The sequence below is a fragment of the Medicago truncatula genome, chromosome 4, assembly GCF_003473485.1.
Source record: "Medicago truncatula cultivar Jemalong A17 chromosome 4, MtrunA17r5.0-ANR, whole genome shotgun sequence".
Classification (NCBI taxonomy): domain Eukaryota; kingdom Viridiplantae; phylum Streptophyta; class Magnoliopsida; order Fabales; family Fabaceae; genus Medicago; species Medicago truncatula.
The window spans coordinates 6,679,386-6,698,857 of NC_053045.1; the positions used below are offsets into that span (position 1 = coordinate 6,679,386).

General features: G+C 30.4%; 1 protein-coding gene and 1 long non-coding RNA gene across 4 annotated transcripts; both read left to right on the forward strand.

The window, feature by feature from the left end:
• The first annotated feature begins 2,841 nt into the window (after positions 1 to 2,841).
• On the forward strand, positions 2,842 to 5,717 carry LOC25491528 (uncharacterized). Its single transcript, XM_013599471.3, has 6 exons — positions 2,842 to 3,081; positions 3,525 to 3,606; positions 4,035 to 4,210; positions 4,815 to 4,875; positions 4,993 to 5,046; positions 5,348 to 5,717. Exons 1-5 carry the CDS (start codon positions 2,947 to 2,949, stop codon positions 5,007 to 5,009), a joined length of 471 nt encoding a protein of 156 aa, XP_013454925.1. The 5' UTR covers positions 2,842 to 2,946; the 3' UTR covers positions 5,010 to 5,046; positions 5,348 to 5,717.
• Positions 5,718 to 11,255: 5,538 nt separating this feature from the next.
• Positions 11,256 to 15,674, forward strand: LOC25491530 (uncharacterized). 3 transcript variants are annotated; one of them, XR_005645690.1, is made up of 8 exons: positions 11,256 to 11,465; positions 11,663 to 11,738; positions 11,875 to 11,996; positions 12,210 to 12,289; positions 12,371 to 12,429; positions 12,704 to 13,539; positions 15,045 to 15,144; positions 15,364 to 15,674. It is a non-coding gene; the product is annotated as an uncharacterized lncRNA (long non-coding RNA). The 3 variants fall into 3 exon arrangements; XR_003011379.2 differs by having other exon boundaries at positions 12,371 to 13,539; XR_005645689.1 differs by having other exon boundaries at positions 12,210 to 13,539.
• Positions 15,675 to 19,472: the final 3,798 nt, after the last annotated feature.

Below are 19,472 nucleotides of genomic sequence, written 5' to 3' on the forward strand. Positions count from 1 at the left end.
GAATATGGCGCAGAGGTGTGTGTTCGAATCCCTCCATGGATATTTTTTGACAAAAATATAAAAAAGGGAGAAGAAGGAAGAATCGAACTCACGACATCTGGGAGTAAAAACAACTTCTTTCCACTGTGCTACCTAGAAAATATGGAAATAATATGTCTGATATAATATATATAGAAACATTGTGGTACCGTGGGTCCCAAGGAAGATCCGCCATTGATTATCGATCGAGCTCGGGCGACCGCCCGAGGTCGCCGGACGGTGAAACCGCCCCTGTATGCTGTGTTGTGTTGTGTTGTGTTGATGATGAGAGATGATAGAAATTGATGAGAAGATGAAGGTAAAGGGAAGTTGTTGAAGAAGAAGAACAGCAAGAAGAAGAAAAGGAAAAGAAGGATACGGTGGAGAGAAGAGAGAAGAAGAAGGGTTTATTATTTTATTTTTTTTGAAGTTTTTTTTAATTGTAAATAAAAAAATTTAAAAATCATTCAGGGTATTTTTGGTATTTTATTTTATTTTTTTAACATTTTTTAAAAAATAAAAAAATATGACGTGTCAGTGTCATGTCACCCATCGTTACCGCATGTCAAATCATCAAATTTATCCAGTCAGATGCTGACTATTGGATGTGGGGGGTAAACCAAAGAATCTTTATTTTATAGGGGGAATCTCAAAAAAAAAAATTAATAGAGGATAAACCAAAAGACCCCCAAATGACAGGGGGTAAAAACCTATTAAACCTATTCTTTTTGTTCAAATTATATTTCTTTTCCGATAAAAACATGTGATCTCTTTTATTTGCAAAAAAATAAAGCTATTACAAAAATATACTATGTGATCTTACTATTTACTCTAATAAAAACATGTTTTCTTACTAGTTTTATTGGAGTATCATATAAAAGAATACTAGCAATGATCATTTTTCAACACTGTTTTTATCACTTACTATTTTATTCGATGAAATTAATGTATGTCCACCACTTACAAATGATTCTATTTGCATGCAATCAAGTGCAGTCAACACACCATAAGACCTTAATGAGATGGTTTAAAATTTATTAAAATGTGTTTTTGGTCCCTATAAATATGTCAGCTTTTCATTTTAGTCCCTCTAAAATTTTCCTTCAATTTTTAGTCCCTATAAAATTTTCAATCACTACTTTTGGTCCCTATTTTTAATTTAATTTTTGTATTTTTTAATAAAATTGTGCAGAGATGTGTAAAATATTCTAAAAAAAATTCCTAAAAAAAAATTAGAATTTTTTAACAAAGTACAAATTAAATATGAATTTTTAACCGTAAAAAATATAAAAATTCATATTAAATTCATGTTTTGTTAAAAAATTCTAATTTTTTTTTTTGCAGTGATTCTTATAATATTTTGAATTTTTCTGGAAAATTTTATTAAAAAATATGAATTCTACATATGAGTTTACTTTAAAAGAGGGACCAAAAGTGAAAATTGAAAATTTTATAGGAACTAAAAGTTGAAGGAAAATTTTAGAGGAGCTAAAACGAAAAGTTGACATATTTATGGGGACTAAAAACATATTTAACCCTTTAATTTTTATTTAATATAAAATTATGATGTTAAGATCAAGATTGTTTGATCAAGATCGGACGACCACGAGGTTCTTGACCACATGCAGTCACTGATTTGTGGTTGCATCCAAACTTGATCCCAAATAGCGTGGGTTGGTTGGATCGAGTGGGTTGATCCAGCGAGATACTTCTAACTTAAAAAGTGAAGTATTGTACTTGCTTCTAAGAAATGAGACTCCTTAATGTAACTGCGTGACATAGTTATAACTCTATGTCATGTGATTCAAATTGACGATTGGCATAATTTAAAGTAATAAAACTGACTTTATAGTTTAGACCGCTAATCTCAAATCAATGATTAGGATTTTACTACTGTATGTAATTGCGTCAACTTGACCGCATGCAATTGTAATCCTTCTTTTAGGCCCCACCCAAAGGACTAAAACAAAATAGCACATGTGACACAAATTCATTCAAAGTTGAGTTTATCTATTTACAACACAAGAAGACAAAACAAAAGAAGTGAAAATGAAAAAGAGAAAAGAAAGGAAAAATACTGCCTTTTATTTTAATATTTAATATATATATATATATATATATATATATATATGGAGTTTGCTAGAACACATCCACTAGTTTTTATGTGAGAGTGTTTTAGCAAAGCTACACTTTAAGGTGTATTTAACCACTTTTTAGTTATTCACTTGCTAAAATACTTCTTCTAAAAACTAAGTGGGTGTATCCTAGCAAATGCCTATAGGATTTGCTAGAACACACCCACTTGTTTTTGTTAGAGGGTGTGTTATAGCAACATACACCTTAAGGTGTATTTATTAACTTTTTAGTTATAACTTGCTAAAACACTCTCACATAAAAACTAAAAACTAGTGGGTGTGTTCTAGCAAATCTATATATATATACATACTTCGGTTATATTTATTAGAAATATCTAAATCAACAAAAGTTGATATATCTGATTCAAATTTTGGATTAGATATATTAAACTTTTGTTGACTTAAAATTCTTTTATAAATAAGACTAGATGAAGTTTATAATTTTTCTCTCTATTAATATTTAAAGATAGAGGAAAAAAAATTCAAATTCCAAGTAAGAAAAAAAGGAAAAAAGAAAAAGGAAAAAATTATTTCATACATCACTTACTTACCCTATTTTCTGCCTTAAAATAGTTTGAAAAATACACTCACTGACGCAAGCTTTTACGTTTCTCTACTTTCCTTCTCATATTGTTTCTTTTCAAAATTAAAACGTAATTGGGTTTTTTGTTTTTTTCTCATTTTATGGTCTTTTTAGACGGTGGTTAATGCACTTTTTGGGGTTGTTTTATTGTCTATAAATATTTTAAAAAAAACTTCTCAGTTTTGTTGAAATATTTTCAAAGGAGAAAGAATGGAAGGAAAAAATAAGCAAAAGGGTATTTCTTCTTCACCTTGTTCTGAGCTCTTTGGGTCTAAACAATGTCACTCATCGTCTTCTTCTTCTCCTGGAATTTATGGTTCCATTTTTTCTACTCAATCACCTAAGGTAATAATGCTTTTTCTTGCATATCATATCTTCATTTTTTTATGCTTTTGTTTAATTTTATTCAACTCCATTTCATGATTTTGTTTTTATAAGATCTCTTTATGTTTTGTTGATCAATATATTTCATCTTCAAAGTTAATACACTAATACTAATATTAGCACCAACATTCATGTCCAAAAGTGAGTTTGCTCTTTAACATGTGTTGGTGTCTGACACGATATTTAGTTAATTCATTTTCTCAAATTATTATGAGTTTCAACGTGTTAGTCTCGTGTAAGTGGCTTTGTTAATGCTTTATATTTCAAACTTATTTCATGCTTCTGGTTATTGAATTTATCTAAATGTTGAAGTTCTTGTTTGAATCCATTTTGTATCATGTAACAAATTCATTGAACATGGATATAGCTGAGTTCATTTTCTACATTTTTTTGTGTTGATTCAGATTTTAGGGAGACAATCTGTGCGATCTGAAGTGAGTAGCAAAACAACAAATGATACATTGAACACCAAAACTGTTACTCAAGGTACTATGTTCTGTTTTAGCCTCTGTTTTTTTTTTTTTTTTTGTTAAATTATGCTATATGTGTTTTTTTGGCAATATATTAAAATATAATATGGTCAAAATTATCTAATAGCATATTTTATTTTGGTCAATTTTTCCAAATAATAATTAATAACTTTTATGTTTGTAAAAAAGTTGTTTATTTTTTTGTTTTGACTTTTGACCCATTAAATATAATTGGTTAAGCTTTTCCATATATGGAACAATATGCACAATGTATCTAGCTTTCAGAAAAATGTACAGTGTATTGTTTTTCCTAAATTTCTAGGTGCAATGTACAGTACTGTATCTGTGACCTAAAGAAAAAATTCTTTAATTTGCTTAAAAATTAATTCCTTAATATTAGATATAATATTTCTTTTAAATTTCCTTTTTCTCCTGTAAATACAGAAAGCATCTTTAAAGACAATGGTGGTGAAGCTCACAAAACAAAAAAGACTGATATGAGTTGGCTCTATAAGGGTCAAAGAGCTCACCCATGTCACCTTAGTTCATCAATCTATTATGGTGGCCAAGACATATATCCTATTCCTCAAAGTACTCAAAATGCTGCATTCAACTCCAAAGTCAGTGTAAAAAAATATTACATTCTCAATTAATTGTAATCATTAAATCATTATTTTTTTATATACTACTTTGGTCTCAAATATAAGAAGAAAAAAAATTAAATAAAGTTGATGAATATGGTTAAAAAAATATTGAACCAAATACCTCATCTACTTTGTTTGATTTTTTTTTTCTTAATTGCAATTTTGGTCCCCTATTTTCACCACTTTGCAGAATTGGTCCCCCTATTTTAAAATTCGATAGTTTTGGTCCCTCCATCATATTTTTGAACTATAAAAAGGTGATGTGATAAATTTTCAATGTCGTGGAATATGATCTGAAGATGGAAAAAGATCAACATCGATGAAATTGTTGCAACAAAATTTCTTTAAAAACTTCATTTAAAAACATATCATATAGACAAAATATTTGATAGAGGGACCAAAGTTGTCAAATTTTAAAATAGGGGAACAATTTTGCAAAATGATAAAAATAGGAGGACCAAAATTGCAGTTAAACCTTTTTTTTTTGTTTATATTTGAGACCAAAAGGAGTATTATACTTACATGGATTATAATTATTGTTTACATCAAGTATATGCTTAATATTATATTTAACTTATAGCACAAGAATCCTGGAGGAGAAGATGATTCTCATATGGCTACAAGAGGGGACTGGTGGCAGGGTATGTTATGAGTTATGACAAATACTTGTCTAATTAGATTTTTGTGGTATAAAAATGTTTGCCTATATGTGATAATATTCTCATTCTTTTACTATCTTGTTATCTTTTGATTCACAGGAAGTCTCTATTATTGAAATCATCCTTGTCAACTCTAGGCATATGCTTCATCAGGTATATATCATATTATGAAACCTATATCCAAGTGACACATATATTTCATGCATAATTATTTTAAGAGTGCAATTATAGTCACATAATTTTCTCTTTTTTAATCTCTAAATTTAACATAGTTTGAAAAGTAAAATGTCTTCGCATGATGTATCATACTAAGCTTTTTTTTTTTTGAGATTTTATCTTTTATAATTAAGTATAATTTTTACCATGTTAATGGAATTCTAGTTACATTGGATCTTCTACATCTTCATATTTTGATTATGGTATATAGTAGTCATTACCTTAATGGTTGTTGCAGGTACATGGCATTATAGTCAATCTAGTTATATGGATGAACCTAAAGAGGGGTTAGAACATTATGGACGGTTAGATGTGTTTGCAAGCCAAACATATGAATCATCTATAATATGAATTTATATTCTTCATTTGCAACTTTTTCATTTACAATTAATAATTTGGTGATCCAATAAGAATTTGATGTAGTACTAGTTTTCCCTTTACTTTGTGTTTCAACAATGATTACTCATATAAATTTCTACATTAATTGCTCTTATGTGGCCAAATCAAATTCATTCACCATAATTGGAGATTGGGGAAATCATCTTCACTAGTTTCCTAAGCTTGTACCTTTTCCCCTGAAAAAATGCATCTTAGTGTTCTTTCTCTCATATAGATTTGTGTGATTTGAGCATTTTTATTCATGTTGAAAATTTAAAAGAATAAATTGTTTTACTCTATTTAATTTGCCACATCAAGATTTTCTCTTAGCGTGTGTTTGGAATAGCATTGTATTTTTCAAAACTGCGGCAAGAAACCACGTTACCGTGAAAGCTAGGAAACTAAGCTTCTTCATTTTCACGAAAGTTGCTCTTTAAGACGATAGTTTGGCTTTTCCACCGCCAAACCAAAGAGGTCATTATAATATCTTATTTTTTAGACAAATTACAAAAACCTTAGGTAAGATAGTAGTGTGAACACAAGAAATGTGTAGAGCCAATTTTGTTGACTTTTTGTGTAGTAAATGATGAAGATTTTTGGTGCATGTGGTTAAACAAAGTTGTTGGCAATCGTGTTTATTTTCTATTTCTATTGTGCCTTAAAGTTGTTGAGGCAATGGATTTTCATTCTTATAAATAGAAGCCTCATTTGCACCTTTGTATTTATCTTAGCAACATAACAACAAGAAGTGTATGTACTTGCTGAGATAGTGAGAAATGAGTCACTCACAACAAGTAGGTCTTGTTTAGCAACATAATACACATCTTTTGTTCAAGTTTCTGACAAACAACAAGGGTAAAAATGGGTTACTGGTGAAGAGTCTCACATCGGATAGGAGATGGCTTCACAATATGTTTATAAGTGGGGGCAATCTTCACCTCACAAGACGGTTTTGTGGAGTTGTGTTAGACACAACCACGATTTCTAAGATGGTATCAGAGCCTCTCCAAGATCCATTGGATCACCTACTATCAGGTTTCCGCTATCAGGTCACCCATCATTTATGTACAAGAACCAAGCCCAATAGTGCTGGTCGTGAGGGGGTGTGTTAAGAGTCTCACATCAGATAGGAGATGACCTAACAATGTGTTTATAAGTGGGGGCAATCATCACCTCACAAGCCGGTTTTATGGAATTGTGTTAGGCTCAACCACGATTTCTAAGACACTCACATAACACTTTTAGAGTTTTTTTCTCTCTCTCTAAAACTATAACTTAGAAAAACGTTATAGAATTGGATCCTCTCAATTTCTCATTTTTTTACACAGTTTCATTATAAACATTTTGAGTTTATAAATGTGCATAAAAGCTCACATTATAAAAGTGATGATATGATAATTGTCTTCATACTCATACATATTCTTGATAATGGAGAATTCTATTTATTTGAGAAGTGAAGATGATGTTAACTTTAATGGTGTTGCATATTGATGAATACATTATTGCGACGATAAGCATTTGTTCTAGAAAAAAGAAACCTGATGAACTAATTAACATCAACCAAAAATCGCTACGGCCTATCTCGTTTTTCCCACTCATATTACAGTTGAGATCCACCCTATTTAATCAACATATATACATGTTAGAGAAATGATATAAACACTATCTTTTTAACACCGTTTCTAACACTCTTTTCTTTATTGACTAAAATTTATGTGAGTCTCACCGCTTTATATATATTTTATTTTTAAAGTGTAAAACCTACATTAGTATTATACAATAAGAGAGTGATTTTTAGAGTGTTTATAACACTCATCTAAATGCCAATGACCTAAATGTTTCATTAAGATTCTTGTCAACAAAGTGATAATTATAATTTAGATATTGTTTGCAATCTTCGGAGCATTAACTTTTACACTAAAGTATATTTATATTGCTTGTAAGTCATCACGTTAGGAAAACAATTATACAAATCTTGTTAGGCAAATTATTATTTCTCACTGCCTTCTCTCTCCATACTTTGAGTTGAGGGTAGAAGGTAATCTAATATTATGTAATGGGATCACTCGTTAAAAATTCTTAAAGAGTGTTCTGAAAGCACTCGTTAACATTTCACTTATATTATTCATCAAAGATGTGCAAATACTAATAACACTGACATATACAAAATTTGCATATGTATAAAACTTAAGTGAACCATTTACTAATGTGTACGAATAAATATTTATAATCCATGACTTTTTATGAGTTTGATCTCAAGTGATTTATGGTTGAAAGGGATTAAGATGAACCAATTTATAGTTAAAAGTAGCTATTTCAAAATATGTTTATAATAAGTTTAATCGGTAGTTAATAGCTAAACCAAAGTGGAATAAGGATAAAATATTTTTTTATCATTTTTGCATTTTCTCAATATTTCTCTCTTTATTTGTCATCTACCTTTTTTTTTATCGATATCTTCTTTCTCTGGTCACCTTTATTGTAGTATCTACCACCAAAGGAGAGGATCCAAATTGTCCTTTTCATCAAACATTGGTAATTAACATCAACCTTTCTAGACACAATTTATATGCAAACATCTTTTTAGAACAACAAATAAAAAAATTGTTTCATGTATTGTAATTGATTATGTATTAATATTCTTTAATTTTATGAATTTGATTTTGTGTGGTTAACTTTTGTTGAAAATGTATTGTGGTTGAATATGTATTTACACGTCACTAATTAGGGGTAGTCACTAACATCGTTACAATTGTTTGCAACTATGGAGGTAAATATTTTTTATATTTCATAATATCTTGATAATCAAGTTAACAGTAATGACTTGATAGTCAAGACTCTTATGTATACTTGTTCATGGAATGAAATAAGTAAGACAAATGACCCAACAACTATAATGTCTATGACACCGCCGACTTAGTCAAGACACTAAGGACTTGATAATTAAGATTCTTATGTGTGTATATATACACACAGTGCAGTGCAACAGCTATTTACTTTGACCCAACAACTGTATATCTACCACACTCTGAAACATTCGAAGAGATTCAAATCCAATATGAAACCATGAAAATGAAGAAATGTCATACTCTTAAAAGACCTTTCAAAGATGGGTGTGTTTCATGTGGCTCAAAAAGAATGATATAAAATGATAACCTGTCCAACACCCAGTAACTAACAAGTCTTTTCAGTTGCTTATCCAAGTTCAAAAAAGATTGAGTCTTTATTCCTCAATCCAAAACCCAACCGTCACCCATCCTTATCCTTATCCATCAATTGGAACAAAACAAAAGCTGCTGGTCCTATAGGCAGTTGTTTCTGGTTTTTGTCTTTCCTTTTTCTGTTTGGTCGTTGTTCATGATTTTTTTATCTTTTTATTCAATTTATATTTATATATTTGAGCTTAAATATGATAATGTAATTTGGGCCAGTTTTAATTTCGTCCCCGTAAAAAAACTTTAAAATATATCCCTGTAAACAAAAATTGTTTGAAAAGGGTCACTGGCTCCACTATTCAGCTGATTTGACATGGTTTTGGCCACGTGACAGTTTCTGACTGTACAACTTTTACCACATGACGATGACGTGGCGTGCCACATAATATTAAATTTTTTAAAAAAATTAAAATTCTGAAAATTGTTTTTAAAATTAAAAAAATATGAAAATAAATTTAAAAACAGTTTAAAAAATCAAAAATAAATTTTAAAATAATTTTCTGATTTATTTTTTTTGTATAATTTTCAAAATAAAATTATTTTTTTTTAATATTATATATTCAAAAATTTCTGATTTTTTTTAAATTAAAATTTTCGTAAAAGAACAAGAAATTAGATTAGATTTTTTTTTAAATTATAATTTATTTTCGAAAATTTTAAATTTAGAACTTTTGAAAATATAATTGTCAATATTTTCGAAAAAAATTTAATATATAATTTTCAAATTAAAAAAAAAATCTATTTTTCTAAAATTTAATTTTCACACTTTTTTTTAAAAAATTTTAATTTTAACAGCTTTTATGTCAAAAAGTTTTCGAAAATTTTAATTTTCAAATTTTTTTCGGAAATATTTTATGATTTTTAAATTTATTTCAAGATTTTATAAATTTTAAAAAATAATTTTTCAGAATTTTATTTTTATTTTACATTGCAGAGGCGTCTATTTGTTAAGCAACACAATTATTAGTAGATTGACAACTTACCTAACTACTCAAATTCACATGTTTAAATAGAAACATATACTTCATAGTCTATTGAAAATTCACATGAAGAGATTGTATAAAGTCTTTAGTGATCATTTTTTGTCTGAAAATAACCATCATACACAGATATTATCTTGGTTTGTTCAAAAAAAAAAAAAATCATATTCAGATATCATCAAAGGACAATTCATTTGGCTCAATGCTTGAGTTAGTTCAACTTCTATTCCATTAAGTTTTACAACAGAACTCAAATATCTAAGGTTCTCGAAATTCCTTTCCACTTATGTTGTACAACTAACTAAATGACCATCAACATCCCTTACAATCAATAAAGAAGAAATCCAAGCCTTCAACATACAACAAACCAAAACAGTTCCAATGTTTCAACAATCAAACAACTTATGCCATACGCCATACGGAACAATACGAAGCCTGCTATTTTTAAGGGAATGTCAATCATCTAAAAATATAGTTGGTTAATGTTTTAGTAATTACAAAAGTTAATGTTTGTATCAAATTCCCTCTTGCTGTCATCAAGCTCACATAGCCAATTCCCATGAAATCTATCAAACTTATCCTAAAGTCAAATTGAGACAAAAAAAAATGCATTTTCATTGGTATGTACATGTGCTCTTAGCTACTTTCTAAATGGCACCTCAGCGAGCAATGTCACAAACACAAAAATCTGAATAATAAAAATGTCAATAATAACTACCCACAAAAATCTTCATTTTTACTTTACCTTCAGAATTTGTGTTTAAGAATGTGAGTTGTCCTCTTCTTTGTATAGACCGCGTCATTTAGTAATTGATGGCATATGAGAAGTATTCTTTACAATGGCTGTTTTGCTTCACTCTTTAGTTCTTGCAATTGAATCCTGCAAGAGTAAGTAATTGAATTTCATAATCTATTCCACACAAAGATTGAAAGAATAAGGAGAGGAAAATACAAAACTAACTTGATGAGTAGCTTTGAATTCTTTATGTTGATAAAGAGAGAAAAAATTAAGAAAAGCATCTCAACAGTGGGAATAAAATTAATTATTGAGAGAAACTATTTTATTTTGCCATTAAAGTGTCTAACAACAATAAATATCTCCTGCTTTCTAAGGACTATCTCCGAGTTGTTAAACTATACTATTTTGTGTGAAATATAATCACATGTAACTTGAAATATTTTGAAAGACCTGGTTCAAAGTTGTCAAATTTCAATACAGCTACATGCTACATGTGTTAGAGAAATTAATGGCAAAAGCAATTTACTACTATGTTATGTATCCCTCCTCTGCCAGTTTCTTTTCCACTACTGCTGCTAAAAATGGAACAAAAGAAGAATAAACTGGAACGTGAATTTCTGCCGCAAAAGAAGAACATCCTTGTAACAGACAATCACTCTATGACAGTTTCTGTTGCAATCTGTATATTACTTCAATGCCTAAATCACAAAGAAAATAAAAGAATTCATTGAAGAATTTAAAATAAACAATCATGATTTATTCTTAAAATTCTTTAGTCCAGAACATTGTGACAGTGATAATGAACTATACTTTTCAATTATTCTATTTTCAGGTGTTGCCATCTAAATTTGGTGGCTTTTTGAAGCATAATTTCTATGAGAAGTTGTCATGTTGCAGTGATAATGAATGCTACAAAGACTTTAAAGTTCTTATTCGGAACAATGATAAATATACAACTCTTATAGGACTTGATTGGGATCATTTTTGTCAATCTAATGATTTTGGTCATTTCTTAGTACTGGTATATAATCAAGTCTTGTGCAGGTATAATTCTATTACACTAGCATCATTCTATTTCATTCATTCATTCAGTAACATCTACTTTTTTCTTATCATTTCATACATACGTTACATACATACCCTTTATTTTCTAATTTAAAATTTAAACAACCTGTTATTTTTTACAATATACCTTGCATACAATGTCTTTTGATCCAAGTAAATTCATGGTCACTTTCTAGGCTCTCTTTATTATCTTCCCTTTTCTAAAAATGAAGAGTACACACGTTGCTGGGACCATTAAGAAAAAGAAAAGGAGTAAGTTTTCAATAACTTTTGTCTTGCTCTATAGTTTCTTAATTTTTAAACAACAGATTTAGAGGTTGGTTTTGTGAAAGGCAAGATCAAAAGGGTTTTTCTTTAATTCCATTCCCTTTATGTTTTGAATTTACAGATGTGGTGATTGAACTGATCAAAGATATGCCCGCTTGGACGGGACGCCATTTGCTGGATGGTGGTGAGAATCGTCGCTACTTTGGATTGGAAAGCCAACCTTTGATCAGAGGGCAGATGAGGGTATGTGTACTGTTTATTTATTTTTTAAAATTCGAAGTCCATCCTTAATTGTGCAATCAACATGCATGTTTTAGAAGAGCTTTTTCCCTTGTTGCCAACTTGCCACATTGTTATTTCTCTATGTTTTAGTGTAGCAATTATATGTTAATTTATGATTTCTACTTTCTATGTTATTTTGGTTTTTGATATATGATTTGGCTGGTTTTATTTCAGTAACACATAGGTAGCGGTCATATTGGAGTGACTATGTAAGCAAAATTTTATCACTTGCTAGAGCATAGAGCTAAGGAATGGTAATTGATTTGATCAATACTTATACTATGAATTTGTGCTCTTTTAGATTTCATGTTCTTACTTCTATTTCTCCTTGACAGCCAATATTTTGTCATTCCTTTGCGGAGGGGAAGTGATTATTTGACAATGTTTGTTCAAGGTTTGATAAAAATTACCTTCTCATATCATTTTATTTGAACAAATTTTGTAAAATCCGTGCTACTTATGAAATCTTTGAATTCATCTTTGGAAACTTATGTGTCAAATTCGTGTAGATTTGTTATATTGAATGTTTGTTAAAAGTGTCTGTCGTGCACTTTCTCTTATGCTTCTGCATGTTAATGCACAATTTATAGTTTGTTCCCCTGTATTTTTGTTGGTTTTAAGGGTTGTGTTAATTGATGTTTTGTTGTGCACGTGAGTCTGGTTTGCAGAGGTCACGAGATATCCTATGAGAGCCAGGGGAAAGACTACATCAATCATTAATCTGTTGCATACACACATGTTTGTTGTTTTTGCACATCTGTGATTCTTTATCTATGATAAGTAATTATGCCACAGTTCAAATATAAGTGTTTTGCCGGAAATTGTGAATTGTTGCTCTTGAGACTTTGATAAGGAAACTTGCCAAAGCTGGAAATCACGCCGAGGTTTTGCCAGAGAATCTTCCTGGGAAAGTAAGGTAAGAAAAAATAACATGTTTGAGAGAATGTCTATTTGGACACTTTACAATATAGTACTCTTTTTCTCAACACTTTTTTTTGTATCTAAAATTTCTTTTTCATTTACCAAGGAAAATGAAAGTTGTGTTTATTCTTCAGTTAAATATAAGATAAATGTTGCTTGATGCAGGGGACATGATATGTTTGCAGCAACCAGGTTTATCTTTATTCTTAATATTATGTCATTAAGTTATGGGAGTAGAGAACTGTAGTTGATAAATTTAGTGTTGAATTAAACCGCTTTTTGTTTAGATAGATGTAATGTTTCTTTAGTTTCTTTTTGACTTTTTTCTTAATCAGATGAATTTTGTTTTTAATTTGTTTTGTTACATAAATTGCTGCAAGTTTTTTCCTCTGGTTATCAATGTCAGTTTTCACCCATGGTTTATAAGATATGTCATTTATCTTTCATGTTTTAATTTGTTAATTTATTTCAGATTGGTATTCATTCAATAAAAACTGAAGGACGTGTGCAAGCGAAAAAGTTTGGCGTTGAGCAATATGAAATGCGAACGTTTTCCAGAGATCGCCACTTCCTAGAGAACCTGGTATGTCTCTCTCTGTCTGTATGTGTTTGGTCATTAGTGTGTATCATTTTTGGTCATATGTTTGATTGAAGAAACTCTTCAACTATCAAGTTAATTTCAATTTTAAGTTAATTTATAGAATCCCTATCAAATTACATGGCATTGAATTGGTTTATCCTTTAAGGTGGCAATTTCTGTGTTTTCTATTTTATTTTATTTTTTGCCTATCCAAGAGAGATTTTTAAGTATTTGAGATGGAACATTTTGGTTGTTTCTTTCAATCTATGGCCGTATTTTACTGTGTCTGTAAGAGTGTGATTGTGGTTGGATTTGTAAAAGGTTTTTTTTATATTCAATAAAATTTAGGATTTCTATTTCAAAATACGGTTCTCAAAATGTAGTGTTCACTGCTCACTTTTCTTGCGGCAGACCTCATCTCTCCACTGCTTCCACCGCCATGCCAGGACCTGACTTACTTGATATTCAGTAGCCGACCGTTCACTCAACCATCAGCCAGATAGGTTTTGTAGATTTTTAGGATTGAAAATCAGTTTCAAGTACTTTTAAATTGATTGTCTAGAAACTCAAATTAGTCAATTTAAACAGATTACATATACATATACATATACTCCTTAAGTAACAATGGTAGAGTTTAAAAGTTGAGAGTCAATACGGACTTTGTGGTTTTGGTTTAGATTTTGGCTATTGTGGTCTGGCATATAAGACCGTTGTTGCATTATTGAATCCTGTGTTAATTTTTGCTGCAAGTAGTAGCGACTGCTCTTTTAACCGGTGTTGCATATCTCATTGGATAGGTATAATGTCTAATTAAATGATTCTCACCGTTATTCTATTACTACTTCTATACTACTAAATTCTACTCTATATTAGAATGTTGCACCTTCGGAATTTTGTTCTTGCAACACTTGAGAGGCAGCAAGTGCACTTTTTGGTTTAAAAGGTTTGTTGGTAATTGTTTTCAACTTACCATGAACAAAGATGAATTTTAGTAATGGTATTGAAAATCTGTTTATGTTTAGGAGGAATTTCATGTTTGGGGTTGGGAATTTTTGGATTGGCTCAGCACTAATTTCACCAACTTTCTCTGAATTTGGTTCACACATTTCTGACATTATGTTAAGCTTTCTTTCATTCATTCATATAGTAAAAAAATGTGCTTTTACACTAAGTGAATGAACTTTCAAAGAAGGATTCAATAATTTTCGTGTAGGTAGCTTATTCTCGAGTCATGACTGTTTGAGAGCTAATTTGTCCTGGTATAAATGTTAGCAAAATGCGCATACTATATAAGTTAGTTAGGCAAAAAAATACTGTTTTGGTGTGTTTGGGCTAGCAGCTTTCACAACTTTTTCACAAATGCAGAATGATAAAATCAATGTGTTATCTTGTGAGTATAATCATGTATTTAGAAATGCTATTTGACTCCCAAAGATAGTTTTTAGTAGTTTCGATGAATATTTCTGGTACTTCGCTACCTAGACTTATGTTCTTGCTCATTTTGTTAGGTTTTGTATTGGCATTTGTTGTTAGACCTGGTACAAGTCCTTCTGATAGTCATGCCTACACACTGGATCATCACATGCACACATGAGCCATGATAAACAGGTCAGTTCCCGGTGCTATACTGCAATATTTACAGCGATGATAATAATAAACGACAAGAATGTGCTAAATATAATCCTATGCTTTTCTGTGCATTACAATTTATATAAAGTTACCATTCATTGTTTTACCCCTAAAGACTTGGAATTATTCATCTAGCATGTTGCTTGTTGATTAGCCTATAATCCGCCTATTTTCACGATCTTTCAAAACATTTTGCAGATTGCATTAAAGTCTGGATATTTGAAGATTCTTATTAGAAGAATTTTAAATTCTGCTAGCCAGAAGATTACCGTATCTTCTGCAAAGACCTGAGCATTGCTGGCTTAAATTTACCACTGTCAAAAGATAAATAGACATGTTTCGATTCAGGAAACAATCTGAACACATTACTACATTAGGTCACATGTGCTTGGTGCAATCTATTATGAGCTGCAAATTCCTCTAGGGTTCTTGGTTTGATAGGCTGTTGCAATTGTAGAAGTAAGACTGAGACTTGTGTGCGGCCTAATGGCATCGCCAAAATTGTAAACACGATCATTTATCAATATAATTAAAATTCTTTTGTTTTGAAATTAGTCATAGACAATTTATGGTGCAGTTCTTTGAATCATGTTACACCATTACATGTTTCTTAGATTTTAATTAAGAACCAGGGTCGTTTCAATCAAGTGACAATCTCAACTCCTTGAATAATATATTGAATTTAAAGCTCGAGTGGCAATATTTTTTATTCAATATACAATCTCATTCTTTCTCTACTTTTTATTTTTAAAAACTTCTCATTTAACTTTTAAAGTCTATTAGATTTATTTGTAATTTCTTAAATCTCGAGATTCTAAACAGGTCATTTTAATTTTGAAAGTTCTAATAATTTGAGGATCTAACACAGCTTAAAATTTAGATTGAATCTTATTTCTATAAAATTAGCATGTAAGGCGATGGATGACCACTACGTATAAACACATATCTCATTCAATGAGAGGTACTTTCAATAGAAATTATAAGCATGTCTATGTAATTTTAAGAATCTTTTAATGTTGCTTATATTTATATTCCTTCTTAGGCTCCTTTTTTTTTTTTACTCATTGGCTCACTTGAAAATATAAAATATGACTCTTCTGTATAACTATATGAACCCTTTTTTGAAGTACACAATGGTTCATGAAAATTTGCAGTAAAATTGCTATGAACTGAAAATTAATTTCAGCAGTATTATGTAATTTAGTAATAAAAGTTGGAAATGAAGTTTTGCATTTGTTTTTTGGTTTTTCTTACCACAAAGTTTAAATAATTTTATGAGTATTACTTTCCCTCCTATAGGATTCTCGCGCGCCCTGCGTTTTTTTTCTTCCAAAAATGCCCTTGAGGTTTCCGGATTTCATAATCCATAATCATGTTTACTATCTCGGATTTTATAATCCGGACAATTCTTATGTATAATCAGCCATCATAATCTCTCACATTTCAGCAGTTTTGAGTTTTGCTTTTAAAAACAACAAAAAAATTAACTAAAAAATGTTAAAAACCTGTCAGATAAAATCATAAAAATACCACCAAAAAATTCTAAAAATCAAATAAAACTAGTGCAAAAATTTTCTGATTTTTCTGAGAATATGAATAATTAAAAAAAAGATAAATGGGTCTAAACAATGGAATTTTGGATTTTGAGGGGAGGAGTCCTGTAAGAAGTTCCTTCTACGGGAGTCATGGTTCTTGAATTTTTTCTGATTTTTTTGGGAAGTTTTAGAGCAATCCGATCAAATAGCCCGAAAACCCAATTTTTGACTAAGAACAGGTAACAATGACCCAAAACAAAAGGATAAGAGTTAGGAAGATTAATATTGTCCCTAAAATGGCTATACATGTTACTAATATCTTTAGGATTTGAGTTGATACAGTTCGGATTATATAATCCGAACTATTTTACCTTAAAAAAAGGGGTGTTTAGGGGTTTCCGAATTTAATCCGGAAACATCATGTAACGCGCCCTATTTTTTGAAGTTTCCGGGTTACAAAATCCGGAAAAATCCGTAGCTCCATTTTTCACCCTATAACAAAGGAAAACACCATTCCGGATTATGAAATCCTGAAACCTCAAGGACATTTTTGAAAAAAAACACAGGGCGCGCGAGAATCCTATAGAATGGGAAAAGTAATAATCTAATTTTATTCCATGTGGACTTTCACTTATCACTTGATCATATGAATTGACATATACTAGCATCACACAAACCAGGAGGAATAATGAAGGGATTATTGGAAATATCATAAAGGTTGAGTGGCTCAAAATACGAAAGTGAACCATGAATAGAAGAATTCAGCTTTCTCTCTTGAAACAGAAGCAAATTAAGCTCTCTGATGTTACCAAATTCTGAAGGGATTGAACCTTACAAAAAGTTTTGTCCTGAAACTTTGATCATCTGACGGAAAAGTTCAGACAAATTTCTCGAATTTCAACAAAACATAATTTTTTTACTTTTATTGGTTATTGTATATTTTGTATATTTCAATGACAATGTGTTTGAAATGTGGTTTTGATTTCCACATATAGAAAGGACATCAATTTTATGTAATTTGCACATTTCTCATGAACAAAATACATGTTCTTTTCATGAATCTAAGATTTTGTAATACTTTGATAAATATTTTAGAAAGATATGAATTTCTAATGTTTGTACAATATGCTTACTTGATTTTCACATTTATAAACGACAGCAATCTCTTAAAAAAGAGGCTTGTGAATCATTCAAATGTGCAACCATTGACGTCAGTTTACCTATACAATTGCATAGAGCTGTCAAATCAAATTAACAAGGGGCTGGAAGGTCAACTACATGCTTGAATTGAAAATTTAGGTTTGTTTTGAACCAAATGAATTAAATAAGCCTCTTTTGAGCATTTTTCGCTAAACGTTATTTGAATTTAACTCTAGGTGATGCTATCACTATATCACCAAATCTATCCATGCAACATGATGATTTAAAAGCAAATTTACGTTCAAGAGCCATATTTGATAGTCATGGTTTTGTCTTTTGAGTTATTGTGGCGTTTTTGGAAGGATTTTTTTTTTTAGGGAAACTCATGGCATTGTGTTTTGAGTTTTGCTACCATGATACGGCTCCGTTTCCGGTAGGAGATCTGAATAGGTCACCTACCGTAGAAGACATGGCTATTTTTTTTTTTTTGGCAAAATAAATATGAACCATTGGATAAAAGTAAATTAAATTTGGATCAAAATGCTTACTATATACCTCCCACACCGAATTACTTTCTTTTATTCTAAATTACTCTTCTCTTTTATTCTAAAAAAAAAAAAAAAAAAAAAAAAAACAGTCATGTCTCCATCATTATCATCGTCGTCCATAACATCATCATGGTTAGACTTAGAGATATAATCTCGGCGTCGTTTATGGTAGGAAACTTGAATAAGTCTCCCACGGGAGGAGACATTAAAAAAGACTGATTTTTTATTTTTTTTTATAACAAAAATTACATGTGTCGGTTAGATTTACGAAGAACACTGATCTTACCATAATCTTTCTACACTTTTTTTTTTTTTCATTTGGTAGATATAAGAGAGAGACGTGTACTGTAGCAACTCCATTTGGTTGATTGCTATACCTCCAACACAAATCGTCGTTTTTTTTTCAACACCAACACATCTTTTTTTGTTCTTTTTATTCTATTTTCATTCGTAATTTTCCATTGACCAGTTTGTGTTCACATCTGAACTTAAACACCATCCCTCTCCAGATCTGAGTCCTGTGAGATTTTCCATTCCGATTTTGATTGTTTTGTTGTGTAACATTTGGTCTGGCGACAGATTTAATCACTTTCATCTGAGTTTAGTGATGAATATGTGAACTTTGGGTAGAATGAATTGAATAATTGAGAAATCAATATTTTCTGCAATTTTGTTTTCAGGTGAATTAGATTAAAGGAAATTTGAGTTTAATGAATGTTGTTGTCTGCAACTTTGGGTTGAATGGATTGAATTAAGATTTCCAAAATTTCGTCGTTGTTGTTGTGATTTTCCGGCGCATTGTCGTTGTGATTTCCCGGCGGCGGTGCATCACGTTGTTGGGCGAGTAAGAGATATGGAGAGGGAAAGAGAAAGATGATGGAACATAGTGTGAAAATAATCTAATGTTTAAAGAGTATGATAATACTATGGTCTTCAAAAGTTTTCAAGCACATCCAATGGTTGACATCAATTTTGTAAATAAAAAAAAAAAAAAAAAAAAAAAAGTCAGGTCACCTACGGTAGAAGACCCATTGAGGTCATGTACCGTAGCCTTAGCCCCATGATACTCCTAATTCCTATTGTT

Coding starts and splice junctions, on each gene's coding strand:
- LOC25491528 (XM_013599471.3), top strand. CDS start 2,947: ATGGAAGGAAAAAATAAGCAAAAGGGTATTTCTTCTTCACCTTGTTCT. Junction 3,082..3,524: donor TTTCTACTCAATCACCTAAG/GTAATAATGCTT, acceptor GTGTTGATTCAG/ATTTTAGGGAGACAATCTGT. Junction 4,211..4,814: donor ATGCTGCATTCAACTCCAAA/GTCAGTGTAAAA, acceptor TTTAACTTATAG/CACAAGAATCCTGGAGGAGA.